The sequence below is a fragment of the Convolutriloba macropyga genome, chromosome 2, assembly GCF_964194025.1.
Source record: "Convolutriloba macropyga chromosome 2, txConMacr16.3, whole genome shotgun sequence".
In the NCBI taxonomy this organism is placed as follows: domain Eukaryota; kingdom Metazoa; phylum Xenacoelomorpha; order Acoela; family Convolutidae; genus Convolutriloba; species Convolutriloba macropyga.
In genome coordinates this window covers 16,921,540-16,934,521 of record NC_134469.1, presented here as the reverse complement: position 1 = coordinate 16,934,521, position 12,982 = coordinate 16,921,540, and the positions used below count along the sequence as shown (strand labels likewise).

The 12,982-nt window shown below is 35.8% G+C and overlaps 1 protein-coding gene across 3 annotated transcripts in view; it reads left to right on the top strand.

The window, feature by feature from the left end:
- LOC142357315 (metal cation symporter ZIP14-like) overlaps window positions 1–12,982 on the top strand; it is a 339,525-nt gene that overhangs the window by 324,989 nt on the left and 1,554 nt on the right. For 2 of the 3 annotated variants that reach the window (XM_075408967.1, XM_075408981.1), the window contains 4 exons: window positions 368–433; window positions 2,311–2,579; window positions 12,483–12,503; window positions 12,705–12,878. In XM_075408967.1, the coding sequence (XP_075265082.1) occupies window positions 368–433; window positions 2,311–2,579; window positions 12,483–12,503; window positions 12,705–12,878 (530 nt within the window). The remainder of the gene's footprint in view (window positions 1–367; window positions 434–2,310; window positions 2,580–12,482; window positions 12,504–12,704; window positions 12,879–12,982) is intronic. The other variant, XM_075408975.1, reaches the window with a different exon arrangement.

Here is a 12,982-nt window from a genome sequence, read left to right as displayed (position 1 = left end):
TGGAAAAGAATCGGCCTTTTTGAGTCAATTGCCTATTTGAGTCGATCCCCAACCCATGAACCTATTCTTGTTGGGGCACAATTTGGGACAAGAAATGTAAAATGTGCAGCTTATTTTTTTGCTGTAAACTTAAAATCAAAAGATTATACGAAAGGAAATAAATCAAGGCAAGATATGGCCGAGTTTTGATGTGAAGTACCGACATGTACCAAATAGTGTCCTCTCAATGGTACTATGGGGGTATTAATGTTGTATATAAATTCAACATTTTCCCGTTGCTGTATTGCTTGGCTTCTAATGCTTCAATAATAAAAAGGGAGAATGAGTGGTCCTTTGCGGTAAGAATAATTCATTTGTTCTGTTTCAGCGACTGTCGCTTGGATGGTGATATTCGGGGATGGAATTCATAACTTCATCGACGGTCTAGCCATCGGTAAGAGAACACCACGTATCGCACCATGAACCAAAGATAATTTAATATTAATAGATTGATTGCTCGTTAACAAGTTTTTAATCAATAGCTGAAAAGCTGTAACCTGAGCATAGTTGTATTACCTTACTCTTGGTTTTTATTTGGTTTCGTGGTCTGGCGTTTCTAATTGCTCACAAACGAATTTGGTGGCAGTTATAAATTTAATTGTAATAATGCTGCTGTACTTTCCTAGTGTGATTTTTTGTACGGCCAACTTTTCGTCTGACCGTTTTTTGGTCCTATTTGATTTTTTGTCCTCAAAAATGAATTAAACATGTGAAGCCCGGAGAGCATTAAGTTCTCTTAGAGCCTTGCTGCTCACTATTCTCTGTGCGCGATTCACCGAAACTCTCCAAGAGACAAATTTATGGGGTAAAGTGCGTTTCTTATAGTTGGAACCCCTCCCCCCATGCTCGCCCCCTTCAATTAAGTTACAGCTAACCTCCTTAAGCCGTAGCTAACTACTGGCTAAGCCAACCGCTCGCCAGTCGTTTGAGAGTTAGTCGCCCGACGTTAGTCGGTTATGTTTAATAGCCGGAGTCAGCCTCTCAAAGGCTTTTTTTTAGGCACGCTTCCTCTAATTACTCTCAAACAAAATTTGAGGCAATTATTTTAAACGTGTCTGTCTTTATGCAAAGTTTTCAATGCAAAATCTTGACTGTTTCCTTCTGCCACTTTCACTTCTCGAGTGACTTCGCGATTGTCTTTGCATTCTTTGAGCGATTAATTGCTCTTGAACGAAGTTCATAGCAATTATTGTAAACGTGTGTGTCTTTTTTATGCAAAATTTTTTGCTTGACGGTTTTGACTTATCGATTGACTTTTGTGCCCTTGACTTTTTGCGTTTTGCGCGATCCAAAATTCTCTCTAAATCACAATTTCAAGCAGCTGAACTCAATTGGCGGCAATTTAATACTAAAAGTCAAATGAAAAGTGCGCCGAAACTAGTGCCATTTTTCACTTTAAATATTAGTAGTGGTATATTTTAACCTCTAATGTGGTTATTTAAAGCCCACTATTGATTTTCTTAGTCCCATATAGGCTTCCCTCCCTCCCTCACCCCCCCCCCCCCCGACTGAAGCAGGCTGCAATTGATTAGAGCTCCCACTAGTCGTTCGAGAGCAATTCTAATCTTCCGACGTTTAGTCGGTTATGTTTGAAATTGCTCTCATTCAGAAATAGTCTGTTGCTAAATTTAAAGCGATTATGATGGATTAACGAACATAGTACGTGTAACTTAGTTGTTAATGTCAGTTCGCAGGTTAGAATTTCATCCTTGTCGGAAGTTTTTGTACCAATAGAAGTATCTGTAACCTGTACCCCCCCTTAAATGACATCGCCCCGGCATTCGTTCGAAAGCAATTCGTCCGATGTTAATCTGTTTATGTTTTATAAAGCATTGTAGCCAGAATAAAATACCGATTTGAGCTTAGTCCCAAAAATTTTCGAAACTTTTTAGGTGTTAAAAAAGATAACTCGTTGCGTCAATAACTCAAACTCAATTCTATATCTGTTACTATACTATATATTACATCGCGAAGGTTACGCAGCTATTTCGGCAATCTGCTGGCCATTTTATAACCTCTGGATATGGTAAAAAAGGGTGATATTGTATATTTTGTGACCGAATTTGGGACAGTTTTTGAGAGAATCCAACAAATACGTATAATGCAAAATTGTCAAGTTTTTATGCCTGTGACCGAATTTGGGACAGTTTTTGAGAGAATCCAACAAATACGTATAATGCAAAATTGTCAAGCTTTTATGCCTGTCAACATGAGACAGAACAGCGAAGGTGGTAAAGAGAGAGGAAAGAAAAGGTATTTTGTATTTTATAGGAGCTGCTTTTGTGACGAGTACAGTTGCTGGGATGAGTACCTCAGTGGCTGTGATCTGTGAGGAACTCCCACATGAACTGGGAGACTTTGCCATTCTCCTCAACGCTGGCATGACGTGGAAACAGGCCCTCTTCTACAACTTCCTCTCTGCTCTCAGTTGCTTCATTGGCCTCGCTATCGGCATACTGCTGGGGGAACTGGCTGAGGCGAGCGGATGGATATTTGGTCTTGCTGGCGGAATGTTTCTCTATATTTCTCTGGTGGACATGGTATGTATTTGGTTTTTAAAAAATGTTTCAATCAAGTCAATAGCACTGACTGATTCAAGTTGCGTGCGTCACTGTTGTGTAAATGATAATAGTGCTGGTATAAATTTAATGATCTGAGATTGAGCTGATCTACCGTAAATATGCGCGTCAACTCAGCTGACATTTTTTTTGCTGCTGGTCTTTACACCTGTTAATCATGGTTTCTTCAACATGTTTTATGCATTGCTGTTTACTGAATTTTGCTACTTATATTTTCAACTCTTCAACTAGAATCTTGGAAATGAATTCTGCGTAATAACATTATTCATCTCAGACAAGCTGCTACTTCAAAACATCTAAACAACTAATGCCTTTTTGAAGATAAATTTAAAAATTGGAAAATATTTCGACTGGTGCTTAACCTCAGTTAAATTTTCCAAAGCTTCAACTTTCAGTTAAACGTTCACAATTACTGCATAAATCTAATTCGAAATCATTTAGCAAGTTACACCCAGAAAGAGAATTTTTCGTTTATGAAATTAGATACTCCGATGAAAAAACGTGAAATACAAACTTTAAGGAAATCGATTAGAAACTAATAAAAATTACAGAATATTGTAATCGCAAGTATATTTAACTATCGGTTTTCTACTTCAGGAGACTTTTTTTGTGATGTGGCCGATAAACTAGATAGGAATTGGGAAAGAAAATGCGCCGAATTCGAAAGTTTTTTTAATTCAAGAAAAAATGCCAAGCTGTAAGAAAGAAACGTAGCTCATACCAATTGTCGGTGATTTTCATCCATTCTGTGATGGGAGAAAAAGTGCGAATTAGAAATGTCATGTAATGTTAACAGAACTAATTTAAACTTTTATTGATAAGTAGTCTTTTTTAATAGCCGCCCTCATCTTCTCAGCCGGCTATTATAGCGCTCCTATTTTTTTACAATTCAAAGAATTTGAATTGTATTGGGGCGCTGTCTTTTTTTAAAGATCTTTTCACACATTTTCATGTTTTTTCGGGATCTCAATTCATAACAAAATTTGATCAGATTTTTTATCATATTTTAACAGATTTGATTTTATTGCTTTTACTTTTTTGTTTCATGACTTTGTTTCAAGATAATCATAAATTAGTGAAGGCACGTTTTGTTTGATGACTGTTGGATGGCGTTTGAATGGATTTTCACTTCGAGTCGTTTCCGGAATTCTTCCGGCTATGTTTTTTTAAGATCTGTTCACACATTTTCATGATTTTTGAAGTCAAATTGGAGTAGTGATTTTGGTCACGCCGAAACAGGAAGTGGAGCGAAAAAGCGAGTGGTTTTGCGGCGTGAAATTTTTTCGCTCTAAATTTAAAGTAGAGTGAGAAAACGGTTTTTGAACAAAATTCGATTTCTCGCTAGTGGTTTTTTGTTCACATGCGGCAATTTCACTTTGATTTTTACTGTTTTTTCGATTTTTTGGATAGGATTTTTTTCTAAATTGTTTTTCCAATCCATTCATAGTCCGTTCTTGGTCTAGTTTTCTGTTTAGTCAATAAAAATGCTTTGAATTGTGCGTCAGGACTTGTCCTGCTATGTTTTTTCGTCGAACTTTTTTTTCGCTTTACCCATTTTTCCGCTTTTTCGACATTTTGCGTGAAATCTTTTTGACTTCTCTAGGCTAGTTTCACTCATTTGCCATTCTGCTCAAAGTCCTTTTAAACAGCAGTTGCTCAGCAAAGCAATTCAAAATGAAGAGAGTCAGTATAAAAAATCAAAGTCAGAAATAGAAACGGGATAAACCCATAAAGCCCATTTTTAGATGCCCGGTACTTTAACTTTGTTCTCGTAAGTTTTAGTTACTATCTATAATGCTTATTGGTATTGATACTAGACCCTGTAGCTTCTCACTGGAGTTTATTCAATTACGAAATGACATCAAAATAAATCGCACTTAAAAAATTTTTTATACAAAAATCAATTTTTGTTGATATTTTCTTTTCTTTCAATCCCAATAGAGTTATGGGTAGCAACGGCGGCTATTTTCCGGCAATCTGCCGGGTATGTTTTTAAAATTGTAACATCCTAACGTTATATCTGTCTTTAGAAGGGCGATGCTCTGTCCTCTTTCAAAGGCATTCGATTCAATCTACTCAAATCTTTCTCTGGGAAGATCATCCTTAGAGAAATTTAATATTGCTATTAAATTTTTTAAATGCCGTTAAAGGGCCATTCATTCGATGGTAGTCGGTTATGTTAATATCTGTTCAACTCGTTTTGTTAAAGCTGCGCAGAAGTTAGCTGAGCGTAGCTATTTTGCAATGATCTTGGTTTTTGTTTTAACGTCTGACGTTCGTTCTCGTTCTACATTTTTGATGCCGCAAACATCAAGAGCAATTTTTGTGATCTTTTCATGACGCTATTTCACTGTTCTTTGACTACTGTTATGGGAGTGTCATTTCCTAAATTAATTGTCGGTGATTTTCTTCGCTCTCTAAATGACTTATTCCTTTATTACGGTCATTGAGATCAAATAGAACTCCCATTTAATGATCATTAGTAAAGAAAACGAATTAGATTTTTTTGAAACGAGTTTTTGAGTTTGAATACGTTTAGTCTTTAAAAGTTGGCGACTGCATCAACTCAATTCTTTATCTGTTGCTATCTATATTCTACATCATGAAAGTCTTTTTCGCAGCTATTTCGGTAATCTGATAGCTGTTTGTTGGGTTCTGAAAAGTCAGATATAAAGGAGCAGCAAGTCAACTGGTATGCCTAAATTGACGTGGTACAGTTTAATGAGTTCCTTTTGCGTCTGGGAATTTCTTTCAGTGAAGGCAACTACATCACTTTTAGTGATTTAAAATTTCAAAAAACGAAGTCTTGACTTTCGGAAAAATCTGAAATTTTGTTAAATAATTTTGTACGACCACTATATTGGTCCCTACCAGCTTTCACAAACTAAACGTTTAATTTAATGTGTTATAACTCAGTTTTGGTTCTAAAACGGGTACATACGTGTCTACTCTACTTTCGGAAAAAATAATATACCTGGTGGTTTTCATTACCAATCTCATTGGAATAATTGGCTGTCTAAAGACTGAGCTAGCAAAAAAATTTATCGTTAACTTTTTGATGCTCGCGAACAATGTTGGAAGCAAATATTGTAGTGTTGTTTCTTACGTTTACGTCCTAGAGTTCATGAGTTTGGCGTGATATAAATAATTCTGTCGTTCGGAATTGTACGCAGCTCAACTCAAGTTGCTTTTTTTGAAAAATTAAAGAGTCAAATTAAAAGTTTGACAGAATTTGTATCATTTTAATAGCTGCCGTCAGCCCCTCAACGGCTATTATGTAGGCGCTCTCCTTTTTACAATTCAAAGAATTTGAATTGTGTTGGTGCGCTGTCTTTTTATAGCTGCGAAGCTGTAAGCTGAGCGTAGCTATATTGCGGTGCTCTTAGTTTTTACGACTCGAAGAGGAGTATTTAGATTCTACAGGTTTTTTTTTTTAGCAGAAAGCAAATTTGTTCATGACTTGAATTTTGACTTCTTTCTGTTCGAGCATTTACCTCCGTTTTTGATTGTTGACTTCTGTTTTCGAACATTGGACTTTAACAGTAGCTTCGTTTGTAATGTATAGTAATTAGGAATTGCTGGTAATGTTCAAGGTGAAGAGGTCTTTGAGATTTTTTGTTCCTATATAAGTGAACCCTAATTCCTAATTATCTAAACTACACCGCACAACCCCCCCCCCCACCACCTACCTACCCCCCCCCCCAACACCTACCTACCCCCCATCGCCCCCGCACCCCCTTCAACTTACCCCACCTACCCACTCACCCACCTAGCTCCCCCCGCACCTATAAAAATTGTCGACATTTTTAAAACACTTTAATGTGGTTTGTTGGGCAACTTTTGTTTTTTTCTCTTGTCTATTTTGATGTTCTGATTTCGGTAAGGTTAGGTTAGAGATTATAATGCACGACGATTCGAGTCGTTTGTTTTCGGTGTTCTACCGGCTATGTTTTTTGTTTCGTCTGACGCTTTTTTTCGTTTAACATTCGTTCACACAGCAAAGCTGAAGTCAATTTTTCTGAATGACTTTCTTCCACTCAGTAACGGCGTTTGCGCGCATGACGTCATTTCTCACTCTTCAGCAAAAGTTTTTTTTGCGTGATTAGGTTTTGAGCATACGTGACTTGCTTCACTCAATAAAATGACTTTTGCACTTTAAAACTTAAGTTTAATTTGAATTTGTTTTTAAGGTCAAAGGAACTCATATGTACAGTAAAGGTCCCTAATGAGAGGCTACTGCGAGATGAATTTTAACACGTTTTAATTTATCGCTGAATGTTTTTTGACCTAGCTTCTTGAGAGACGTCAATTTTTTCAATTTAGATCTTTCTCTGTTTCTATCTCTGTTATACGGCATGCAGGTCTATTCTTTTTCAGCTATTCCGGCAATCTGCCGGCTATGTTTCAAGAGTCAAATTCCGGCAATCTGCTGGCTATGTTTAAGTTTAATTTGAATTTGTTTTTAAGGTCAAAGGAACTCATATGTACAGTAAAGGTCCCTAATGAGATGCTTCTGCGAGATGAATTTTAACAAGTTTTAATTTATCGCTGAATGTTTTTTGACCTAGTTTTTTGAGAGACGTCAATCTTTTTCAATTTAGATCTTTCTCTGTTTCTATCTCTGTTATACGGCACGCAGGTCTATTTTTTTCAGCTATTCCGGCAATCTGCCGGCTATGTTTTTCAGATAAGTTTACGCTTTTTTCGGTTTTTTCACGTCAGTGAGAAGTCAAATTAGATTAGTGATTTTAGTCACACTGAAATAAAAAAAGGGAGCGAAAAGTCGAGTAGCTTTGAGGCGTGACTTTTTAAATTACCTTTATAGTGGAGTGAGATATTGGTGTTTGAACAATTTGGCGGTTTTTGAGATGGATTTTTTTTATCAGGTTCGTCAATTTGACTTGTTTTCAGAGTTTCCTCTCCTGTAGTGCTTTTAAGACGGTACATGTGTTCTAATGGTGCTTATTTGACTTTGCTTGAATTCATTAAGGGGCAGCTAAAACTTTTTATGACATTATCGCTATTGGTTGTCATATATTAGTGAAATTTAGCTTTTGCCCCTTTTTAAAATTGTTGTATTATCACTTAGTATCATCAACGACAGGTCTGATTGGAGTCTAATGAGGCATACAAGAAACTAATTAATGGCTTGATTTAATAGCTAGTGGTTTTCATGACTTTGACACTACTTTTTCTCAAAAATTTTGAGTGAATTTTTAATCTGCAGGGATTTATTGTACTTTTTGATGTCCTAGCGCTTAATCTCATTGGGGACAGGTCTCTGATGCTGCTAATAGAGTTTAAGTTTTTCGATTTAATCGTTAATGTTCAAAGCTAGTGCTTTCTATAACTTTGACACTAATTGTTTTCAATAATAACAATAGAATTTTTCGAGTTTTTCTTTTCAACTTTGTGGTTTTAACTCTTAGTCTCTTTATTGACAGGTCTCATTGGCTGCCAAAAAGTCCTAATTAAAGCAGGTCATTTCAGTTCATAGCTTTTGCTTTTTGTGACGTATACGCTTGTTGTTTTTTAACTTTTAATGATTTTTTTTAGTTTTGCTAGTATTTGTTTTACTTACTGCTGTCTTATCACTTTATCTCATTGATGACGGGTCTCAACGGTGGTCATTGAGGAGTCGATTAGTTGAAGTAATTGTATTCTTCAGTAGCTGTTGCGTTCTGTGACTTTTATAACAAGTGTCTTCAAAAAAGTTTCAGCGAGTTTCTTTTTGCGGTTTTTGTAATTTTTGTCTGATCATTCAGTATTATTAGTGTGGACTCATCGACATTTAATGACAGGTAGCTAGTGAGAAATAGAGATTTAAATTAGGCAGTTTGAGTTCATAGCAGTTGTTTTTTGATGTTGATCCCGTCTTTTCAAAAAAAATGAATTTTTAAGTCTTGTTCGTTTTTGTTGTTCTGGTGTTGTTTTATTGCTTTCGTCTTATTACTAACAGCTCTCATTTGCCTTCTAAAGCGGAGTAGATGATTTGCAGTCCATCAATTAATACATTTCTTTGAACTTGTCCTGCTATGTTTTTTTTGTTCGCTTTACTTTTTTACGTTTTTCCTTTTATATAAGTCTCGATTTTCACGTTTGACTTCTGACTTACTTCACTGTTTCAACTGAATGGACTTCAAATTTTTTCACGCATTGAATTACGCAATGTGGCGAACGGGGTCATTGTCAAATGAGCAAAATCAAAAGAGACGGGATAAACCGATAAAGCCCGGTCATTAAGTGCATTAGATTATCAAAGTTCATTAGTGTTTGCTAGCTGACATTGGTATTAAGCTTATTAGCTTTCAGTTTCGAAGCTGAATCAATTTTAGTTTTAGAATCCAACTGAAACCTCACGCCAAATTAGAACTTTTTTTGACATTAAAAAAAACAGAAAAAAGTCAATATATCTCCTTTTCTGTTTCAATCACGATGTGCATCAAGCGCGTCAGCGGCGGCTATCAAACTTAAAATAACCTCATATCTCATTTGTGTGTCCCCACTCTTATTTGAGCTGGCTAAAATGATTTTGCGCGCCTGCCAACAGTTCGATGGCAATTGGGCCGACGGAACTTTATTTTGTTCAGAGTACCTTTCTTTTGACATTTTTGGCAATCGACTTGTTATACATCATTTAGATGAATTAATTAGGAATTCATCTTTTAATTTCTGAATACTTATTTTTCCCCCTTGTGCTTTATATGAGTGCCAAGAAAGTAGTTTTTAGCTCTTTCAACTGCTTTCTTTTATATTATCTAAGTACAGAGACAAACTTTGAGTAGTCACTCTTTGGCTCGACATAACATTTTTCAAGTTAATGAAACGCTTTCATGTAAAACGGAAACCATTATATTGAGGATGTATGAGACTATTGCTTATATTTGAATATTTTTGGTTAATTATCTGTTGTTTTTTTAGTGTTTTTATCTGCCGTTTTCTTATATATTATCTGATTTTTGCTTCCTGTCAAAATGGCTGGCACTTGTAGCACAATCATGTTTCTTTTGCACGACAATCAATTTCAGTTTTTTCTGCTCTTTTAATCCCAATAAGGGTTATGGAAATCCTTGGCGACTGTTTTGCGTTAATCTGCCGGGTATGTTCTTTATTTGTACGTAATTAATCGATTTTCGGAAATTGACTCATTTCTTGCGAAACTCAAACAATTGTCTTGTAATGTCATCATAATATAGTATGTGCTGCAATTACACAAGAACATATATTTGCATTTGATTAAAGATACTTGATTGTCAGATGCTTTAAGTTACTCAAGTAAATCGTAAATACATGTTTAAAAACTACAAAGTTGAAGCGTGCACTCAAACGTAAATGCATTGGCGAAAAGTATCGTTGTTGTCTAATAGTTCAAAAAGTTGTACTTTTTTAGATGCTTTAAACAGTTATCTATATGCAGCTTATGCTGTTTAATAAGATCTCAATCGTTTCATGTGCCACCAATATTTGGCGGTTTTGAACATTCAGTTCACTTAATAGAACTATCCGGTTCATTTAGAGAGGATACAAGCACATCTGTCGTAACTTTAATTGACTATGACTTAGATTTGATTTAGGATAAATTGAGGGAAATTGAAATTAATATACGGGAAAATTCTGTTCATTAGTGTAGCGCAAATTGAGTGGAAAAGAGTTTTTAAGTTCAAATTACCAGCTATATAATGTTAGTTTTCTTTTAATCATGCGCAGTTCGTAAGCGTGTATATGTTATCCCGTGAAAAAATTTCACCGACTCTATCATGACTTTGCATCACAGGCTCTCTGATGACTTTGCATACGAAAGAGGCATGATCTCATAAGCGACAATAATGCGCTAACTGAAGAGCAGCTCAATAACGCAAACCTCGATCTATTATTCAAGAGTTTGCATCCAAGATGAACTTGAAAAAATTGACAAGTTTTCATTTCGACACATTCAATTCCGTCAAGGTTCCGTGCCCAGGAGAACATATCAGTGATTTTAATTTTGCTTGAACTAGATAAAACATCATTATGATAGCATATTGTTAAATCTTCCAAAAATCGAAGCCGAGCTACTGCTGACTAGAATCCAGTTCAATTTTTTCGTTGTGCTACGGAAACAACATTTTTCTCAGGCATATCATCAGACTTCTCGGGCATAAGCTGCCAGCATCTCTGTTACCCATTAGATGAACCGGTTAAACATTTTTTTATTTCTAAAAAATGAAAGTTTTCATCAAAAGTTTGAAATTGCGGTTTCGCAATTTTCAGCTCGGGAACGCTGCCAGCATCTCTGTTACCCATTAGATGAATCGGTTAAACAATTTTTTTAGTTCTAAAAAAGTTTTCATCAAAGTTTGAAATTGCGGTTTTGCAATTTTCAGCTCGGGAACGGTGAAAACCTGTTTTCGAACAGAACTGAGCAATGACCACCATTAAAGTAGATAAGATAAGCTGTTTATCTGGTTTGAGAAAACGCAGCAGAAAATTAAATAAAAGTTCGACCATTTTTTTTCAGCATCCGCTTTATTTTTAATTGCTCTCGACTGAGAGACAATTACTGTAAAAGAGTGTGTCTTTTTTATGCAAATCGTTTGCTTGACCGTTTTGCGCTTTTCTGTGATTTCAATTGCTATCTTTGAAATAAAGTTTGTTGTTCAAACAAAACCGATTGTTGTAGACTTGTTGATAAAGCCTGATAGCTGAGTGATTAATAACTCCGTTGAGTTGACGGAATTGGTTTCTGGAGGTCGGGGGGGGGGGTTGAATCCTACCTTCGGCTGATGTTTTTGCACCCATAAAGAAAAATTTATCTAGGCTACAGGCCCTGAATTAAATTGCGCGGCCTGTCATTTGAGAGCAATTTTTCCGACGTTTATATTTTCGTTTATTTATGTTTCTTACATTCCGATTTTTAAATTGACTTCAAAATCGAAATGTTTTGAATGATGCTAAGATATATTTGATATCTTGTTGAGGGAATGGTCGATCTTTCTTATCAAATTTGAAACTTTTTACCTCATTTTTACCTTGAGTCGGTGACAACCAATTTGGTGTGCAGTGAGCATAATGAATTCTATGGTCATGTAACTAAGATGCGCAAAATGGTTCGCATTGGTGTGAAAAAATAAATAAGGAAAACAAAAGTTTTGATCGAAATGTCAGAAATTTTAGTTTTCTCTATACTCCGGAAATAGTTAAAATCAAGTTATGAGCAGTGAGCACATCGGAATTTTTTTACTGTAAGAGTTAATATTTGAAATACATCTCTAATGAAAAAATTGCAAAAAAAATAGTTGTCAATAAAATACTACGGTTCCGTGGAAAATCGTCTCTTCCGAGCTTTAGGAGTTCAAAAAAAGGTTATTTGGTTGTCCACTATCCTATTACATGAACACAAAATATGTTGCACTTAGCTTTGAAAGTGAACAAATTTGGAAAAAAAGATCACCAAAAAACTCAAATAATATCTCCAATAAGGGCTCCTCTTCGGAGCTTTTGAAAATTAGGGAAGTCCTAATAAATTCTCTCGGAGAGATTGAACGTAGGGAATTTCAGAGTTTTTTTAATCATTATAAAGCTTTTGCTGATTTTTCGCGCCTTAATGTCCCTTAAGAAACGAAAAAGTCGTCTGTGTCCAGGGTCGATTTAGTTTCTGTGGAGCTCTTCAATTATTCCACTGTTGCTTCTCTACGTGAAAAAGTGGAGCGACCACTTTGCCAAACTTGAGCACAAAAAGGGCGACTGGCATGAAGTTGCTAGCAGCCAAATGAATCTGGAGTGTTGCAACTACAAAAATCATAAAATTTTCCATTAAGTTGGTTTTAAGTTCAATAAAGTTAACCGGTCATAAATAGTCGATTCTGATTGCCATATGTATTACAGATGGGCGAAACCATGAATAAGGTATACTTGAATCACAAACAACCTGAATCATTGAATTATCTGATAACATCAAGAACATTGACTTTAATTATTGATATTTGAAGCTCTGCTCGGATGACTGAAAAGCCAAACTCGAAATTGCAATCAAATATTTGCTGATCCTACCGCTAAATTTTTTCCTAAATTTTGTGTAGAGTTAGTTTTATTTTGGTGTTATTTCAGATGCCAGAGATGACAGAAGCTGCCAAAGAGGAGCCAGAGGAGGAGGAGAATGATGTGACTGGAACTAGTCAGCCCAGTCCAAAGACCGTTCACTCCCAAAAGCTTTCTAACAACCACCACCCTGAAAAGGGACACCCCCACTCAACAGAGGTCACCTTCAAATCAAAGCCACAGGTCTCAAAATTATTCAACAAATAAATATGATTTGTTTTCCTTAGTCGAATCAAGTTTCGGGTGGTTTAGCTGTCACTGTTTGTCGTAGAGCTAAATATTGCTTG